Source organism: Chiroxiphia lanceolata, chromosome 3 (genome assembly GCF_009829145.1).
Source record: "Chiroxiphia lanceolata isolate bChiLan1 chromosome 3, bChiLan1.pri, whole genome shotgun sequence".
Taxonomy (NCBI): Eukaryota; Metazoa; Chordata; class Aves; order Passeriformes; family Pipridae; genus Chiroxiphia; species Chiroxiphia lanceolata.
The window spans coordinates 6,320,875-6,341,753 of record NC_045639.1 but is presented as its reverse complement, the minus strand read 5'-3'; the positions used below and the strand labels follow the sequence as shown (position 1 = coordinate 6,341,753).

The following is a 20,879-nucleotide window of genomic DNA, read 5'->3' as shown; positions in this document are numbered from 1 at the left end:
ACACAGCTGCTAAATACACAAACTACTTTTACTCACTTGGTGTGCTAATCAAGTAAGAGGATGGTTTATTTCTCTTGTTGCTTTTTCCTTTTCTTTTTGTTTTATAAATTTGGGGTTTTTTTGATCTTGAGTTATTACAATTTGAACTGGCAACTAGTGATAACAGAAAACACTCTTTCAACTATTTATTTTTCTGGTTTTTTGAGAGGCTGATGTGTTTCAAGCAATCTGGGCCCTTAATCTCAGCATCTTGTTAACAAATACTTTAAAAAACAAAAGCAAGCTATTTAACTGAAGCATTGAATCTAAATCTAGATTTGCTGTCATACCAGGAATGTACTGGTTTTTTTATTTTAGATAATTTTGTGTTGTTAAAGCAGACTAGTACTAAGTAGCCTTAAATGACTAAATAACTTTAAAATAATTTGTCTAGTTTAACTTAAAGCATGTAATGTCATGACATTAGTACGCAATGCAAGAAATTTGGGGGATTTATTCACAGTTTTTCTGAGCCTTCTAGCTGTATATTTATTTTAAATTTATTAAAATAATATCTTACTGTTCTCATTTATAATGATGAACAAAAAATACACTGGTCAGGAGAGATCCTGCAGCATTATCACAATATTGTCACAGAGGCAAAGTTTCAGAAACTAGTTCAGAATCTTAATTAGAGTGTGGTACATTAAACATAATGGCTCTGTGTATGTCTGTATGTGTGTATGACAAGTGGCTTCTGTGGACTGCACAGTCTAATGTGGGGAGAGGACACCTTTCCTGGGAACAGCAAGAATGTTGGGAATCAGGTATCACATAAGGAAGCTCTTCTTCTGACTCTTGTACAGTTTTTACTGGAGGAATGTTTTATTTGGAAAAACGCATCCTGTAAAGTGATCTTCTTTATAAAGATGTTGTTTTAAGCAATTATTTACGTTGTTTTCATGGACTTGTTAAAAAAACCCCTTGATTATTCTTTTATGAAGGAGAAAACAGTTGATTAAAAAAAATTCAGATTCATCTCGTTTCTTTAATTTACTATGGAGTGTTTTTTTTTCTAGGCCTCAAAGAAACTGCTGAAGAAATGGTCAAAAACAGGTTGGAAGGAAAGGATAACCTGACTCCATGGCAAAAATATCTAGAGAAGAAGAAAGAAAAAAGAATACTTAAAAAAAAGAGAAAGGTAATGTTTACATTGGCCACTTTTTGTTTGTTTTCTTAAGTTGCTGATATTGTTTGTTTTGGATAAACTAAATAAAAGATTATATAGCTCCTAGTACTATTTTAAGGCTAAAATATGCAGTAGTCACTTGCGTGGAAAGACCGAGATACCTCATCAAACTTAGAAAGCAAATGAAATTCAGGATACTACTGACCATACATATGTTACACAAAACTTCATTTACCTACTCATGCTGCTTTAAAGATAAATTATTCATAATAACAGTTGGCTTTAATTTGCATTTGGAATGCATTAGGAGGGGTCTTTTTGCTACTGTGCGCAAAGTGATGAGAATGATAATTGTAGTTTTGGAAATGTTGGGGCTAAAATAATACAGGATTGTTTGCCAAAGCTGGCAAAGAATTAAAAGCCACAAAGAACTATTCCAATTTCAATTTACAAGAGCAAATTTGGTAAACAGCTTTGTGTATAGATAACAAAACAGTCCTATACTAATGTGAAAATTGCTGTTGCTTCATCTTCTCACATGTGGAAAGTAATGGTGAAGCAGCTGACTCCTGTGGCAGTGATGTGCAGGAATAGGCAGATAAATGAAATATTTGTGCCTGTGCTTGAAAAAAGGCATGTGGCATACAGAATTTAGCTTCCCTAACTTCTTAAATTACTCTGAATATAGCTCATATTGCATAATAATGTTACTGAGAGTAATCTCTACACCTTGACTTCCAATTATTTTTCACTGGCATTTGATGACTGACTTCTTCAACCTCATGAGTGTTCCGAATAAAGTAGCACGGTTAGGTAGCAGAGCAACTTTTTCTGGCATAATACTCTAAGTCAAGGGGCACATAAAATCTAATCTTTTAAATCCAAGCTCAGTCTTTTTGAAATTCGGGCCACAAAATGAAGCTCCTTGTTCAAGTATTTGCCCAAGTAGAAAATCTGTGGAACACAAAGGGAGGATATAACATTGCTGTGATCCTGTAATTTGTTGGAGTGGTTAGCTGGTACATCACAGTTTGAGGGTACGCTTAATAAAAAGCTTTAAATGTGTGAAACAGGTTTTAAATTGTTCATCTGTCTTTATAGCAGTTTTTAGTGTATTCCAGTTTTATGATGTTCCATGTACAGTATTTCAGTTTTCATCATCCACACAGTTACTAACAGAGGGAACATCTAATTCCAGTGTGACTTAAGTGGTTGTTCATATGTTGATTGAAATAATATTTGTGCTTTGTTACAGGCCACTGCTGAGAGAGAAGAGAGTGAAGATGAACTTCCACCTGATGTTGATCTCAACGACCCGTATTTTGCTGAAGAATTAGAGAAAACAGGTGGGTCAAGACAGGTGACTTGAGGAATAAATCTGCCCTTTCTTTAAATGCTGAGCTTTCAGAACAAAGCCAGCCTGGAGTAAATGCACAGACAGAATATTCAGAATTAAATGAAGTAGGTGTCATTTGCCTAAAATTGCTGTCCTTGTAAAATGATGCCTGTTTTGATATGTGGAATGGTAGGGAATGTCCTCTTAGCTTTCAGCAGATACCATTAGTTAGCCAGTTTCTGGGGCTGGATGTTAAAAACAAGCTGCTCCCCTAAATATTCCAGAGAAGAGAACTCCATTGCTTTTAAAGTCTGTATCCTTTTACAGAGGAAGAACCAGATATATATGAGTCCCTTTGAAATGTGGGTCAGTTACAAAAACATCAACTTTTTTGCATTATAAACAAAGTTGTCTTTCAGAAGAAATCATTTTTCTTCCAGGCTGATACACATTTTCACTTGTGTACTCTTGGCTGCATAGAAACACAAACAGTGAAATGCAGTATTTTAGGAAATAACTTGCTCACATTAGGTTTCGAGGATACCTTTTTTAGAAGCTCTTCAGTCAGATGTCTAAATTAACTTTTGCTGTGATAACAGCAAATTTATTTCGTGTGATTTTGCTGGTTAAAATCAGTATTGGTGAGTTCCAACCTAAGGGTGGTTCATACTAAAGTCCATTAAAAGAAGAAAAAAAGACAGAAGAAAACAAACAAAAAGAAGATAGCAACAGATTTACAAATATTACCAGTGTGTTGATTTGATGGGGGGGGGGTCAGCAGAGCAGTGCAAATCCAAATTCCATTTAAAAAGTGTAAATCACTTTTAATTTGATACCAGCCAGCACAGGCTTCTGACCTGATTGTTTGATACTTGTGTTAGGAGAAAGTATATAATTAAAAAACAAAACCTGAACGACCTTGTGCTTATGTGTATGTTTTAATAGTCTGAAATACAGAACTGTAGGGCGAGTCCTGCCCATGTCTTAGAAAAAACAATCTAAGTTGTCATGTAATGTTGTTTTCTGCCATGGTGAGTTGGTTACAGGTTCTGAAATAACTCATTCTAAAGATACCATTACTACCACCAAATTTTTTAGTTTTTCTTCAATAGCAAGATTACCTAGGTACTCTTATGCTAATATTTGATGTTTCAACATAATATATGAAATCTCTGATAAAATGTTTCCTTCTGCTTTATGTGAGAAGTTCTTTGTGCCATGGAGGGGCTCAGTAGTGAATGGTTTTATCTGCACATCCTTAAACCTTCTTGTCCATAATCTGGGGAATAGACTTTAATGTTTGTGGAGTCTGTGAGGATAATAAAATAGACATAAAGGTTAAGAAAAGTGAAGCTTTTGTCTGCAAGATTACTGATAATCTGCTGAGATACAGGAGAAAACCAGAACATGGTTAGTCCTTGAGAGGTTTTAAAGGGAGGAGACAGTGGTTGGCTGCAAGCCAGGAGATGTTTTAATGGTAATTACACAGCACAACTTTGGCTTTCACCAAGTTTACCCAGAACAACCTCTGTCTCACAACTGGGGTTGCTTTTAAGCACAACTAATTTATGCAGTGGGGGAAAGTGGGTTACAATCATCTTTGAACTTCAGTGGAACTCCACCAACTTTGTACGTAGGGTACAGGCAGCAATAACTTGAATGGTCATCATTTTTCATAAGCCATCTGCAATTCCCCTGAAAGACTGAAGTTTCTCCCTTCAACTGACTGTCAGATTATCTTGGATTATGCTGAAAAAGGGGGATGTTTGCAGACTCCTGTGGAGCAGTGCAGGAGCTAAGGATGCAGCAGTGCTGTTAGGGTTTTGCAGGGCTGCATTTGCTCCCGTGCTGGATTCACTAATTGGCTGTAGCATGCAAAGGGCACAACACCTTTGAGTGCTATGAAAGGAGAACTGGAAATTATGGGAAGTCTACTCAAGCATAAATTCCTCAGGTATGTCTTTGTTCCTGGTAACTGTTTGTAATGCAGGCAGTGATTGTTACACTGTGGGGGTGCTTCATCTTGGGAGAGGCCAGGTAGAGTGAATTCTTCATTCCTGCTGTGCCCAAAGGGTGTCTGTGCAGTGTGCAGCAGTGTGCAGGTGTGTGCACATCAGCCCCCCTGAAATTCATGACACTGCTTGCTTTGCACAGAGTTTTCATGTGTTTTTTTAATAGTACCATGGGTTAAAATGTCAGATGCTGCATATATATGAGCCTTGATGTTGCATTCCAGAAGCTTGATTCTAGTTTTATGTTGTCAAGAAATAAAATCATTTGTCACCTGCATTTTACATTGATGCCCATAGTGTTTCAAAAAGCATTGGAAAACTTGGATTTGGCTTGGCCGGTTTCAGTCTCGCTGCATCAGTTTCTACAGGGTCTCATAAAAGGTTCATGGGAGACAGAATGACTCTTGTAGCTTAAACTGCTGGAAAATTAATAGCTGAATAGTGCAATTGCTTATTAACACGAGAGCAATGTTCTGATTTTGGAGATCACTGAATAGTTTCAGAACACTTCAGACTATTAAATGTAATTTCTGTTGATTCTTCTTTGAGGAAAAGGTCTTTAAACATTATTGTAACTCCTCTAGGTTCCAAACCATTTGATGCCTTCTCATGATCTAATTTATGATATATGTGGGAATTGATGGCTTTTTAAAGCTGGAAGGGAGCTGTAGGACTGCAGGGACATTAGAGGTTAACAGCAAAATCTCAGTATAGCTGTAGAACCTGTACTTGGAAGATAAAGTAGATGAAAAGACTCATTTACTGTGTGTCTTTGTGAGGCTTTTGAGACTGACTCTCAAGCTTCTGAGTAAGGCAGATAAGAGGTCTTGTGAGAGGGGTTTTAGATTTGGGGTCAGCCTCTGTACTGAAGTCTCAGAACTATGATTAGCTTTTGCTGTCAGCTCTGGAAAACTGTTGATGTGCAAAGTGAACATTGCAAACTAAATTCTTGAGCTGAGAAAGAGCCAAGTGGCAGATTGAGGGGGGGGGGGATTCCAGCAAGGGCTGGAAGCTTTTCCTACTGGCTGGTAGCAGCTCCCAGATGTCTCTGCGTAACACTGGGGTGTCTGCTACTGTAAGGGGAACAAACCTGATGAAAAGATGGCAGTGGGAATGAGGTGCTAGGAAAAATCTGAGGGTTTGCAATCAGTTTGCCATAAGCGGGCAAAAAGTGTGTGTGGGGGGTGTCTTCCAGAATGTATGTGGGAAGAGGGACTGTGGAAGGAGTGTATTGAAAAGACAGAAAATGATCCATTTGGGAATTCTGAAACCAAACTTTTCAATATGGTGCAAATTTTTGAGTGCTAAGAGTGATTTTTAGGTCCAGAGATGGTTTTATTGGCTGCATAGTGTCATAATAAGAAATAAAGGTTCTGTTCATTTATTTATTTTCATGGAGGAGAGCTCAGTTTGATACCAGCTCCTGGTTCAGCCCCACCTGCAGCCACAGAAAATGTTGAAGGCATAAAGATAACCTGTGTTCATTTCTGTGATTCCACAGAAAGATGTGGGTAAGATGAGGGAAGGTGACTTGAGGGGCCTTTCCTTGAGGGATGTGTGGAAAGACAGAGATTTACTGATTTAACTTCTCATATAATTGTCTCCAATTTGTATTTCTGTGCCTTGTTTCCTTTTCCCTAGTTTAGCCACTTCTGGGAAGATAAAAAAGATTCCACAGTTGTTGAAGTCTTACAGAAGACATTTATTTCTCCCTTCTACACATTAATTTAAATTGTGTAGTTAAATTGTTAAATTGTGTAGTTTAGGTAACAATATTATATCTAAATCTGCATGTTTCCTGGAACTACTAAATCAAGAGTAGTTTTTAAGCTGATGACATTGTGCATCAGGATAGTTTATTTTTTGGTGGTGGCAGTTTGCTTCTTCTGGAGATCCATTTCCAGCTTGGAATCCACGTAGAAATAGTCAAGAGAATAGTTAAGGCAGAAAAAAAATCTTCCTCAAAAAATGTGTCCTGTTCCAGAGTATCCTTAGTGATATAACTTGACATGTTTCTGGCATGTCTGTATTTCTAGTCTGAGTACAAACCTGGCTTAGCAAAATGAAGCCAAGTATCTTCCTTAAGAGTACCCCCAGTGGGCTGCAGTGAAATGCCTGGGAATGTAATTCCAAGCTCAAAGGTCAGAGTATGTGGTTCGGGTCAGGAAACCAAACCTTCTGCTTCTCCTGCTCCTTCTTGATCAAGATCTCCAGGCATTCCAAAGAGAATAATTTGATTCTGTAGGATTTATAAATGGGTCTGTTTTCATTAAAGATTACGTTTCACTCATTTATAAATGAGCGCGTTTTCATTAAAGATTATGTTTGACTCATGTCTTATGCTGTTGCTGTTCATTATGTCTGTCTAATCATGGTGTATCTAAATGCTGAAAGAGTAGGAGAACTTCATCAGAACAATATTCAGGCTGAACAGAGTCAATCATATCTAATTCTCATGATAAAACACCCTGGGAGTGATGTGATGTCATATGTTTGCCTGCACTGTTGTGATACCTCTCTCTACTGCTCTATGAAAAATACAGTAAATCCATTTTTCATAACTGTCCTTTTTTTTTTGTTGACTTGTTTATGCCATTTGAATATTGCTGCTCCTTCCATTGAACAAATATTCAGTGTATTTTTATTGCTTTAACTCTGCTTGTTTTTTATTAACTTTTCAGCCTTTTTCCACATCTGACATTTAAGTGTTGACTGCAAGAAAATGGGATGTACTTAGGGGTTCTAACCATAGGTGAATTATACCCTCATTCAAAAGCTAATATAAATGTGTGCATGTCCTCTGTTTGCACTTAGGTCTAAAGAAGAAGCCGGAATCAGTAGAAAGTACCTCAGAAGATGAAGATGAAGTTGAAAAACAGAAGGTAGAGTGGTTTAAAATGTTAAGAATTACAGATGTTGCATTGCCTGAATTCTGCAAATATTTGGTATGTGTTTGTGAGTGCATAGGATGGCAATGGCATAAAACTGTATAATTTTAATAAAACTGTATAATTTTAATAAAACTGTATAATGTTAATAAAACTGTATAATTTTAATAATGAGAGCTTTTAAAACAGAACCCCCAAAAAAGGGTTTGTTGGGCAGCACTGAACCATTACCTTTTAACATCAGCATTGTATGAAACATCTGTGTGTTCAAGCCTGTAGATTTTTAACCTTGAAGACTGAGTTGTTTGCTGTTGCATGTTTGCTTTTCATTCTTTCTCAGAACAAGTTAACTAAATAAATGTACTAAATCCAGATACGTTAATTTTTATTTTGCTATAGAAATCTCAATACGAAATTAGCAACTTATAAATTATGGTGTACAATTTTCAAATTAGAGTATTAGTATTATTATATATTAATCACAATAATTATAATAATATAAATGTATAACAAAAGCATTGTGTTATTCATATTATTATATTGTTAGATATAAAATTATTTTTGCATCCAATAAAAAGGAAATATTTTAGGTTAATTTACATCTAATAAAAAGGAAATACACCTCAAAATGTTAAAAGAATGTTGTTATGGATGAAATAATACTGCCCTGACAATCCTATTTCAGCTCTTATGTATAAATGTACACTCATGCAGGCTTTATTAACAAGATGCTGTATTTTTCATATGTGTACATGGACCTTCTTGTTTTGTGACAGGCTGAAATGGCCCTGCTGATGATGGATGATGAGGATGACACCAGAAAACACTTTAATTATAAGAAGATTGTAGAACAACAGAATTTGAGCAAGAAGAAAAAGAAACTTCTTATGAAAAGGAAAGAATTACTAGAAGATGACTTCCAGGTAATGGAGTACTCTTGATTTTGTGGCTGGAGCAGTTCTAAGGATGACAAACAGTCTCGTGAGCTGTGACTTCTTAAATAGCTCGTATTTTATTGGGTTTGAAAGCTTTGCTATCACAGGAAAAGGTTACCTAAAATAAATGCTCCCTTTCTGCCCTCAGGTAAATGTTGCTGACACAAGATTCCAAGCCATGTTTACTTCTCCCCTGTTTAATTTGGATCCTTCGGATCCAAACTTCAAGAAGACAAAGGCAGTAGAAAAGATCCTGGAAGAGAAAGCTCGCCGAAGAGAAGAAAAGGAGCAGGATCTTAAGGAGGCAACCAAGGGCCAGGAGAACAAGGTGGCAAAGAAAGGAGAGGTTGCTAAGAAAGCCATAGATCCTGCCTTGTCAATGCTCATAAAGTCTGTCAAAAATAAAACTGAAGAGTTCCAGGCAAGGAAAAAGCAGAAATTCAAATAATTGAACTTTGGTTTTACTTGGACTTTACTTTAGTCTCAGCTCTTCTAACTGGTGACACCTACTGAAGTTACTGCAGCCTGCTCTGATTCTTGTCCGCCTAAAATTTCCCCAACAGTCACTTAATTATGGTGGTGAGTTTTAAAGTAATTAGAGTAATAATCACTCTGTTTCTCTGCCACAACAATTACTGTTTTGGACTACTATTGGAAAACTACACCTTGAAAACACATAGGTTTTGGGGCAGTTAGTTTTGTATCGTCATCTCTTAAAAATAATAGAAGTGCTGAAGATGGCTACAAAAAGTAGCCCTAAATATGGATGTATTTATAAATAATAAAAACACTTCTGCAGAGGCTTATTGCTGAGACTGAGTGATCTTAAAGTTTTTAATTCCACAGAGATCTGTAAAGAATACCTGTCTTGAGAAAGAAGGAAGTAATATGACTACAAATTGAAGAAATTTTGTATACAAGTTTTTTGTATATTTTTAAAAGATTATATATATATGCTTTTTTAATTTCTTCCTTAAAGACTTCCTGGGTAATAGAACTAATTAATGGAAATACTGCCATTTAGAAGTGTTTCATTAACATACGTTGGAAATAAATGGTTTAAATTGGCCCAAAGGAACTTTGGGCATTAGCTGTGTTTTCTTCTTCTGCGCCTCAATCAAATTATGCCAAAATTGAACTTTTTGGTATTAATATTACATTCCCATGATTATGGTTACATATAGAGAAAGACTTTCAACATTGCACGTGTTAAAAAAATCCAAGGCAGATCTAGATGATACAGTTTTTAGAAACCATATTGTTTGTTGGTGATGAAGGTGTCAGTGGAGCAGGGAAAATACAGTAGGTAGAAAATTATTGCTGTTCCCTGGAATGTGGCCGTTGATTTGTCTTAAGGTTTGGGTTGAGTTGGGATGTTGGGGTTTTTTTAAGGGCTTGCTGTATCAGCTCTAATGGAAATACAACACTGCATCAAAAAATGACTGGAAACTTTAGAAAGGAGCTGAAAGGTAATTTGCAGTTTGAAAGGAGTATTGTTAATTTCCAAAATGTTCTACAAATTTAAACATAAAACAGAGGTTAAAATTATAGGTAGTGAAAACTAGTGTTTATAGCAAGTAAATTTATCTCACTATGTAAAGGATATTACAGAGTTGGATTTAGCCCATGAGGGGCTGTATAGTGCCCAAAATGGCTGAAGGAATTAAGGAACACAATATGGAAATACAGGTGGAGATGGATTTTACGAGAGTGCTTTGCAGTGATGTACTGCAAAGCACTCTCCTTGTTTCCTTCAAACATGCCCATCCCTGAGGAATATTTGCAGACCTCAACTGCTTTAAATGCAACTGCTCTTCATAAACATTTGAACATCTTCAGATTAATTTTGGTTTAATACTGGGTCCACAGATAGTCTTCCATAACTTTGTTTAATAATTTGTATGGAAAACGAATTTGATGGGGGATGAAAGCAACAAACTGCACTGACTCCTTAGTCCTCTAACCGTGCTGAGTTCTGGCGAACACTTCTGTGTTATCAGTGCCTTTCATTTTGGCTCAGTGTTTTTATAACTTCACTGGAAGTCAACGTGCGGCACTGGTGGATCTCCGCTCCTCCGGAATGCCCAGATAGGCTGAGTGACTCACTGGTACAAAACTCCAACAGAACTTCTGCCATCCTCTGTCCTTGATGCTCACTTGGCTGGAGGACTAATTTGAAAAAAAAGGGTTATAAAACTAAAAAGTCACAAACTGTGAGAACTCTTTATTGAAATTAGATAGTTTAAATTGTGTTGTGTCTTCTCTTCACATGTACATGTGCTGGCCACCTTCTTTCTTCCAGTTAGGAAGCCTGGCCTCTACTTGGAAGTCATAGCAAGACAAAATGCACAGAAAGGATGAAGGAAGATTTGACAGTGATTTTAACTATTGGTTGAAAAAACTATTTTGTTGTATAGTCATGTGTATTGGCCTGAAATGCTTAATGTACAATCATTTTATCTAATCACGTGTCCTTGTTGGTTGGTTCTCAAGTTGCCAAGTCCTGGCAGGGCATCATGGTTGGGAAGAACTGCAGGCTCTGTCCCAGTGTGCATCTTAGGTGGGAATTTTTTGGTCTGTTTATAAGATGATTATCTCTGAATCCTCTTTTTTCTTTCCCCCCTTGCAATTCATATCCCTTGGTGCAAACAAAACAAATTATGTTTTTGACCATCTCATCATTTTAAACAGGAAAATAGGGTCTAGAAGTTCTAGCTTCTGAACTTTATATATGATTTTATTTTTCCCTCTCACTAAATGTCATGTAACCAGCAAAAGTGATGGCAGTGAAATAACACATTAAAAACCAAGACTCTTAAAAGTGAGACAGAACTAATTTTTCTAGCAACTTAGGGAGGTCTGGTATAAAGCAATTTGTCTCCAAGTTGGCAGCCAGCAGAGCTCATGCTATAAGTCTAAGCCAGGCATTTAAAGCTCTAATATTACAAGTGAAAATCACAAGAGGGTTTATTTAAAAACCAAGAAAGATCAGACAACTAGAGATGAAGAGCCACATATGTTTTCAATTATTCCTTCTCAAAATTAAATGTATTACTTCCAATTAATAGCAAGTTGGCTCTTTGTTCTTTTTATATTTTAGTGGTGTCCAAAAATAATAGTAAGTTGTGCCATCACGTACTTTTTTAGCAAACCAACCAACCAACCAAAATACTGTGGATTTTCTAAATAAAGTCTGAGAAACCTATGTTATACATGATATATATTTAAAAGTATTAGAGTAATTAGGTTGTTTTGCACTTGTCTTAAATCATGAGTTAAATGCCTCAACCTGAGTTTTGTAGCTGTGATGAGAACAACAACACTGGTACTTCTGATGGCACAGTAGTTTTCATTATTTCCCAGAATACTTTAAAAACTGCAACTTTCTAAAAGTAAAAATGGACCTTTTCATGCAGAGGACTATGTTACTGCATCCCTGTAAAAAGGAAGGCAAGATGGCAGAAAGGTGTATTATGTATTTTTTCTGTCCTTAACATAAAATATGCTAAATGGGAGTATTTTTGGGTTCTGGATCCACTCTAGATTAATGTCATTTAAAGTCATTATTACTTTCTATCCCCATCATCACTAGTATATGACTAATCCCCACTCAGGACTGTTACAGCTCTGTATTTCAGCCATGCAAGACTGTGAGTTTTAAACAACATTGCTTGTAGCCTCCAGTGAGCCCGCTGGCAAATCCTGCTCCTCTCCCATCCTCAGAGACACCCAATCCAAAGGCTGGTTGCCACATTTTCATGGGCAAATGCTCCTGGACTGTGTCCCGTGATCTTGGCATTGCACAAATCCCTTGGCTTTGCCATGAAATCCTGCCTGGTGCACTTAGACCTTTCTTTCCCTTTTAATATTTCTGGGACAAAGAAGAAGGGAAAGGACAACTGAGGCATACAGGGTCTGTAGGGATTTCCAATGGCACAAGTGAAAGACGGACATTTTAAGTCTGAACGCAAAAACTGCCTGCTGCAGTCAACAATGTGTGTATCTGAGCCACCTCTGGCAGTTTGTCCATGGCAAATATAAATCTGAACAGAAATGGTTACCAAAAGGACTAAGAATAGCCAAGTGACTGGTTTCGGGAGGCTGTGATTCCTACAGGGGATTAAGATTAAAATAATTTCTGTGGAATGCAACCCCCTCAAGCATAAACTACTTCCCTTCCTTGTTCCCCTGTCTGCTTTTCCCCTTAGGTTAAAGCCTGCGCACTCAAAGAGGGAGTTAGGTGCATGAGCTGCCTTGGGCTTAGGAGGATTTTGGGACAGGCTCATCTTTTCCTTATAGAGTTCTGAGCAGCATCAGCAGGGAGAGAGCCTGAGAGGCTATGCAGTGATGAGCAACACCTCTGGTGTTGGGCAAGAGTTGATGTGAAGGGTGTTCTTACAGCCAGAGAGGGGAAAGAAGGTCCATAATTCCTGAACCAACCAGAAGTTACACCAATTTTTTCACATATTTCTCATTTGGTGAATTTTAGAGTATTGTATGAGGAAACTAAATAAAAGTGCCTAGGAACCAAAATGATGTCAGCACAGTACATGCGAAAGATGATTTTGCCACAGACTAACTGCCTTATTTTGCTGTGAGTTAAATGTTTTGAAAGACAAAAGGTCCAAAATGCAGGAGAAGGGTAACAATAATGAAGTTAGTCATGTATTAAGAGATGTAGTTTAAAAGTGCAAATTTTGTCCTAAAATAAACCTGCATTGATTTTTGTACTGATCTCAACCTCACCAAAATGTGAATTCGCTGATAGAGCTCATGAGCTTGTCCGAGGGATGACAGTGGAATTTTTTTCCCCTTATTTCACATCTTGAAGATCAGAACTTCCCCAGTAAGCGAATAATTCTGCCAATTTTTCTTAAAGCTTCACAGTCAACTTAGGAATCCTGGAGTCTCTCTGTTGCAATTGGACCAGTATCACAGAATTTGAAGAGGAGGATGTTGTGAAAACTGCCCTACTGAAATTGTATCATACCTTGAGTGCAATAAAACAACTCTGGTTTGGACTAAATCATTACCCACGGAGAGTTGCAGAAAGCAACCATGCAGGTCAAACTCCATAAAAATAATGAGATGATCAAACCCGTGTAGAAAGCCCAGTTCAAGAGTTACTTAGTCACCAGCTTGGCCTGTTTGGCCAAAATACGTATTTCTAAATTGTCAGCTTTAAACCTGCACCATGCTTTGTGTGGGCAGGAAGAGGAATGATCTCTGACAACCACTTTTGTGTGAGTCCTGGCTTCCTGATTTGCTGTAGCAGTTGATGGGAGATGACTGTCCTGCTGCAGTGGCCACTACGTACCCAGCACTCACATAACTCATTTTTTAAGGAATAAAGACAAAACCTCGCAGGGATTTGCTACTAGTGATTATTTTGGCAACAACTGACGAGTGCATATTTGAAATTTCATTTCTCAAAAGTCCCATGTCTTATGATTTGGCCCCCATGTAGTCAGAACCCTGAAAGCTGGCCGACAGATCGCAATCACACCGAGTCAGAGCTGTTTGGGATGCCATGGAACGAGCATTGGAAACAACCATGTGTGGGCGTTGAGCAGCCCGGAGTGCCTGGAATGCTACATAGACAGGTCCAGGATGCTGGAGTATTTTGCTCATGTGAAGTGCCTCATTATCTGGAAAAGACATTAAGTAAAATTTACAAAAGTAAAAACTGGCTAGAAGTCAAAGGAGGGGCCTCTCCATATGCAGAGGAAACAACAAGAATTCCTGAAGGAGAATTGCAGGCTTATTTATGCTACCTGCAAAGATCAGCCAGTCGTTCAGGTGAATTAATGATGTGGTATTTGAATGGATTGATTCCAGCCTTCAGTTCCTATTCTCCTTGTACATGCAATCATTCAGATAACAGTTCCTGTTTGTATTTATTTGTTCATTCAGCTTCTTTTTCTGTTGACTGAAGAAATGAGCCGAAAGTTCCTAAATTAAACTGGAATGACTGATATAGAGCTAAGTTTCTATGTGCTTTCTCTTTTCCACGTGGCCACTTCCCAGACAAATTCTTCATTAAAGCATTAAACTTGTCTTCAATTGATTGTTTAAGGGTGTCTATTATCTGGGTTAAAAGGAATAGGAAAGGGATGTGAGTCTTCTCCTCTTCTACTGCCTTTCCCCAACATCTCTGTCCTTTAGCAGGTGTCCAAAAGCACTGAAAACTCCCAAACCAAATGTTCAGCTACTTCTTGCCTGGAACATCTTTTGTAAAGCCTCACTGAAGTCTCTGGACTTCAACAGCCACTTTTATCCAAAATAAATTAAAGCAGCAGATAAGCTTTTTATCAAATTAGGAAGTAAACCCAGTAGAGGCTGCTTCAAAGAAATCTAAGATAATCAACAAGAAATAGAACAAAAACAAAACCAGACATTAAAACATAGCTGGAATCTTTGTAAAAGAAATAAAGAAAGCTTTTCACGTCAAACCTGTATGCTGAAGAATGATTTACAGAATGAGATCACATTTTTATTGGATTAGCACCACAAATCTAGAGAAGAGCAAGGACCAGAAGATAGGAAAAAAACAATAAATGTTTGGCCAGTTTGGAAACTGTCACTGACAGCAAGGGACAAGTTAAGTAAAGGCATCAAAAAACAAGTGAAAACAGATATTTGGATTTGAAATCCAGCTCTCCTGGAGAACAGCACTGGACCAAACACTGATAAGGTTTTTGCTTTCCTCCCTGAAGGAAGAAGGGCTCCATGATCAGGCTGTCCATCCATCAGCCTGACAGCCCTATCTTCATAATTTGAACCTGCTGCCAACTTCAAGGAGGTTTGACAGAAGGGTCAAGTGAAAATATGCATAGCTGAGAGTCAGCCACATCCTGTGCTGCCTCTTAGCTGACAGATGGAGAGCTGGACAGTGAAAGGGAAAAGGGGGAGTGGAAGGTGCACAGGACCTTACACAGGACAGAGAGATGAATACACAGGGTCACATCAAAGCTGCTTTGGTAGTGGCCAGTGTTGTCAAAGAAAGGCTGAAGACAGAAGGCAAATGCGTTGCAACATTTCCACAACACCCACCTTCCCCCCCCCCTACAAATCAGACTGTCCTAGCTCAAATGGATCTACTGACATATGAGAGGCAAAAAAAAATACTTCGTGGAACCTTTGTTGGTTCACTCCAGCATCACTGTCAAGAATAACAAGGATTTTAAATGGAAAAAAAAAAAGTTGGCAACAGAGCAACTCTCAACTGGGATTTGGACCTCACATTAAAATCTGTGAAAGGAGGCCAAAGATTTTCTAAGGGTTTGTGGACTTCACATGATTTTCTTGTAGTTTTATCCAACAGAAGAGGAAGCACCTGGTAATGTGGAAGACAAAAGCTGTTCTCCACAAGCCACATAGTTTTGTACGCCAAAAAGTTGTGCTGAAAAAGACTTGCATTTGTTCCTGACAATTTTTTGCATCACTAAAAAAAGTTTAAGGCTGTCTCTTTGGGGAAAAAAAAAGTCAATAATGCAAAAGTTAATGGAAGCACATTTTTATTGGGGGGAAAAAAAGCCATAGAAGGACTTCCGGTGATTATAAGGCAGGCCAGGAAGGAGGCTTCTGAATTCCTGGGGAAGATCCTACGGAGGAAGACTAGGATGTGGTGGAGATGAAGTAAAATTTAGGGGTGAAAAGATTCCAGGTGTCCCTGTCCACGGCAGGGGGGGTGGAACTGGATAATCTTTAAAGTCCCTTCCAACCCAAAGCACTATCTGATTTTTTGTTCGTTTCTTGCCAGGTCAGTGCTCAAGTTCCTGTTATTAATATACAATACAACCTGTGCACAAAACGGTGGCCACAAGCTGAAGTGTGTTCACCGCAAACACGAGAGCAAAAGGTGCTTGTCTTAGGCGGTGATGGCGGCAAGAAGTGTAAGCAAATTTGTTAGTAGATATTAGTAACTGTGAAATGTGTTTTGGGCGGTGATGGACAGCCGTGCCAGGGGAAGCAGGACCCGTGAGGGCCGTGAGGGCGGCGCCATGAGGCGGCCGCGCGCGGGCTCCACGGTGACGTCACGGGCCCGGCGGGGGGAGCGCCCCGGGGCCCGCCCGGCTCCGGCCTCGCTGCAAAACCCGAAACCGCCTAAAAACAAACTCCCCCCGTGTCGCTGGTGCTGAGATACAGACACGGGAGTGTTGGCCCTACCCGCCCCTGCGCTCCGTTCGCTCCGTGAGGGGCTTCGGACACTGCTCGGCTCGGCCCTGTGGGAGCTGCGAGCGGCTGAGCAGCCTCGTCTTTGTTTTTCTCTGAGCACTTGTTTAATATTCAGAGTTGTTTTGGTTTTTTTCACTGCAATAAGTGCTTTGGGCTTATTTGGTAAAATCACAGAATCATAAAGTGGTCTGGGTTGGACGGGATGTTAAAGCTCAGCCAGTCCAACCCCCATGCCATGGGCAGGGACACCTTCCACTAGACCAGGTTTCTCCGAGCCCCATCCATCCTGGCCTTGGACACTTCCAGGGATGGGGCATCCACAGCTTCTCCAGGGAACCTGTGCCAGGGCCTCACCACCCTCACAGCAAAGAACTTCCTCCTAATCTCTAATCTAGCCCTACTTTCTGTCAGTGTGAAGCCATTCACCCTTGCCCTGTCACTCCAGGCCCTTGTAAATAGTCCCTCTCCATCTTTCTTGTCAGCTCCCTTCAGGTACTGGAAGGCAGCAATTAAGTCACCCCAAAGCCTTCCCTTTTCCAGGCTAAACAATCCCAATTCTCTCAGCCTTTCCCCATAGCAGAGGTGCTCCATCCTTCTAATCAACTCGGTGACCTCCTCTGGACTCACTCCAGCAGATCCATGTTCTTCCTGGAGGCAGCACTGCAGGTGGGGTCTCACCAGAGCAGAGCAGAGGAGTAGAATCTCCCCCTCCCCTGCTGCCCACACTGCTTTGGATGCAGCCCAGGACACAGTTGGTTTCTGGGCTGCGTGTGCACATTGCCAGCTCATGTCCAGCCTCTCACCCACCAGCACCCCCAATTTCTTAAATCATTTTGGCTCATGTTCTTCAGGAGACAGACTAGTATGTATTTCTCCACTGGTATGTATTTCTCCAAATACATACTTTACTAGTATGTATTTGTGGAGAAATACATACAGAACAGTGACCTCTGTAACAAGGGGACGAGATCCAGAGTGAAGAAAGTATGACAGGCAAGAAGGAGAACTGATAAATATTAGAAGCAGCTTGAAAGGGAAAGGATGGGTCCAATGTGATCTTACAAAGTGGAAGCAGCAGTTTTTTGAATGAAATGTAAATGGACATGAATATTTTGAGTTGGAAGTGGTTTGACAAAATTGAGTTGATGTACAGAAAGTGTTATGAAATTATTGAGATAGGTTGACTATATGTTCTCTGGTAAAAATAAACACATCCTGAGACCCAAGTATATGCAAAGGCCTAATCAGGATTATCAGTGTGCTTATGCTTATGCTGCTCGTTAGTGTTTAAGTGGCATCTCTATGTTCTTTTTCAAAAGTGATGATCAGAGCAGTTGCGACAGCCACGTGCTCAAACCTTCTGGCCTTGCCGTGAACTTCCCAGCCCACTGGCTGACTGGAAATGGCCTTGTGACATCACAGCATATTTGGTGTCACCTCTGTGCTCTCTCTGATGCCACCACCCTCTCATGCCACCCTCACATTCCATTTCCCAGCCCTCTGGCTGCCAGGCAATGGACTTAAGATATCACAGTGTGCGAGGAACAACAACTGAGGCCACCACCCTCCTACTGCACAGACCCCGTGGGTGCCACTGGTGATACCTGAGCTCAGCTGAGGGTGCCTGTGGGGGATCGCAGCAGCACCGTGATGCTCCGCACGGGGCTCTCCCTGCTCCTGGGGCTCTCCCTGCTCCAGGGGCTCTGTGCAGCATCGCCCCTCCCCGGTACCCCTGGCGCTGGCAGCCGTCCCATCAGGGTCTCGGCCGGGCTGGATGTGCCTGCCCAGGCCCTGCAGCAGCCGGGCGCTGGCGCTGGCACAGGCAGTGCCGGCCTGTGGCCCCTGAAGGTGCTCGGCTGTGGCTGCTTGGCCCTGTCCCTGCTGGTGGCCGTGCTTTGGCTTGGATGCCGCCTCTGGAGAAAAGCCAGGAGGCCACGGAGAGAGGTGAGGGATGGGGTCAGGCAGCTGGGATGGTGCCAGGACACACCACGGCCTGGGGCTGCGATGTGTAGGGTGAGGACTGACAGCCCCTGTGGAGAGCAAAGCCTGGGCAGGCACCAAGGGCCCTCTGCCTCTGCCCCAGCCCTGCAGCCAAGGCCAGAGGCAGAGCTGGGCTCAGCCTCCTTCCTCCCAGGAGGAACCGAGGACGGGCTGAGCCACAAGGGCCACAAGACAGAGCCTGCCTGTGACCTGCTCCAGGCATCCTGCTGCCGGGGGCAGCCCAGCCAGGCCCCAGCTCCCCCAGAGCCCAAGCCCAGCCAGAGGGCTCTCAGCCCCCTCAGGCCCCTCTGCCCCTTCCATCGTGCTCCCTGCCCTGTGTCTCCCAGGAGAAGGGCTGGACACCCTCAGCGTGGCCAAGGACCTGCTGCCTGGTGGAAGGTTCCCACCTCAGCGACGAGGGGATCGGCCGGCAGAGGGAAAACCCCGTGTCCCTCGGGAACTACCTGAGGCACCTGCGCCGCCGCTGCCTGCTCCAGGACATGCTCCAGAGGGGAGGGAACAAGAAAGACTTGGATGAAGAGGCAGCACTTTTCTCTGATTGAGGAAAGAACACCTGATGGGCAAATGGAGCAATATACTGCAAGATACATTTATTATTTATTATTTATAATTATTAAATAATTTTTGAAAAAGATATTTTTTGTAAGTAGTGAATGAAATCACTGTCAGAGAAGCAGCACAGAAATTTAATTTGCAAAAATTCCCTTCAGAGATGTAGTTTGGCTGAAGCACAGGTGATTTCCTGACAGCTTGTTTGCAGAGAACAATTAATAACTGTCCACTGTTGCAGGAACTAGTGTAACAACTACATGCTGGGCTCACTTCTAGGGAAACAAAAATGGGGAGGAGTTGAAATCAGCTTCATCTAGAGGGGTCAGGATAATATTTTATATAAAATATATGCTATCACTTCTCATGCTGGAGCTTGAGCAAGAGATCAAGGAAACCTCTTTAGTGAATTCTGCAAGAAGAGCAACCTTGTCTTGATATTGTAAAAGTTTTAGACTTTCAACTCTAAAAGGCTGAGCTTTACAAATGAAAATTTGAGATGTCAGTTAAGATAAATGTACTCTACAATATAAGTAAATTCTAAGGACATTTGGACTCATTTCAAGGAAGTGAGGAGGAGGAAGGAAGGAAGGAAGGAGCAGTAGCCAGAGGTGTGAAGGCACTTTGGGAACTGTGGTCAGTGTGCACTGGGATAACGAGTGTCTCACTGGGTCCCAGGACTGATGGTAATGATCATCTGAGAAGGTATCAGGGAAATGGGGTTCAGATACATCTGCCCTTTATCCTGGGAAGGCAGCCTCAGGAAATGACGTTGAGTCTCCTTTACAGCAAATTGTCATAAATCAATAGGAATTTAGGATTTCTCTGGTAGCACACAATATTCAAATGCCCATTGAAGCAGGAAGATGGAAAATACCTGATAGTTCCAAAAATTTCCTGACAGGTCTACTATGAAATATATTTATTTGTGATCAATAAGTTTAGCTTTGAGCAGCTATCAGAAGTCATATGTGTGTATACAGTAGGAAATACATATATGTGTTTAGTGCACATTGATGTGATATGTACATATAATGATATGGTATATATGTATATTGTGTATTTATGTATGTACATATTGCATATTGTATGATACAGGTTATGAGATATATATTGCATATTTATGTTGCATGATATAAATTATGATATATATGCAGACTAATACCCGCTATAGCAGAAGGAATTCTACCTGAAAGTCAGTGTGGTTTCAGAGCCAACAGGAGCACCACAGACATGGTATTTGTTCTCAGGTAACTCCAAGAGAAGTGTAGGGAACAGAACAAAGGTCTCTATGTAACCTTTGTCGGCCTCACCAAGGCTTTCGATACTGTGAGCAGAAAAGGTCTGTGGCAGATTTTGGAACGTTTAGGTTGTCCCCCCAAGTTCCTTAAAATGATCATCTCACTTCATGAGGATCAGCACGGCCAAGTCAGATATGACAATGCACTGTTATTATATATATGTGCATTTATATATGTATATTACATATTGATATGATATATATGTACATTGCATATAAATATGTATAATTCGAGATATATATTGATATGACATATATAGAGATACATATGTATATTGATAAAATATATGGATATGATGTATATGGATACTGATATATGCAGATATTGATACATATGTATATTGGTATGGTGTATATGTATATTGATATATATGCGTATTGGTACGATATTTATGGATATTGGTATTATATATACGGATATTGATACGTATGGATATCGGTATTATATATATGGATATTGATATACATGTATATTGTTTTGGGGCGCACCGCAACAAATAAAAGAGGCCCCT

At 40.2% G+C, this 20,879-nt stretch overlaps 1 protein-coding gene across 1 annotated transcript in view; it reads left to right on the top strand.

The window, feature by feature from the left end:
* ESF1 (ESF1 nucleolar pre-rRNA processing protein homolog) overlaps positions 1 to 9,429 on the top strand; it is a 30,589-nt gene extending 21,160 nt beyond the window's left edge. Inside the window, exons 10-14 of the mRNA XM_032681869.1 lie at positions 1,059 to 1,180; positions 2,424 to 2,514; positions 7,331 to 7,398; positions 8,181 to 8,327; positions 8,488 to 9,429. Coding sequence (XP_032537760.1) covers positions 1,059 to 1,180; positions 2,424 to 2,514; positions 7,331 to 7,398; positions 8,181 to 8,327; positions 8,488 to 8,787 — 728 coding nt within the window. The 3' untranslated portion in view covers positions 8,788 to 9,429. The remainder of the gene's footprint in view (positions 1 to 1,058; positions 1,181 to 2,423; positions 2,515 to 7,330; positions 7,399 to 8,180; positions 8,328 to 8,487) is intronic.
* The last annotated feature ends 11,450 nt before the right edge of the window (positions 9,430 to 20,879 follow it).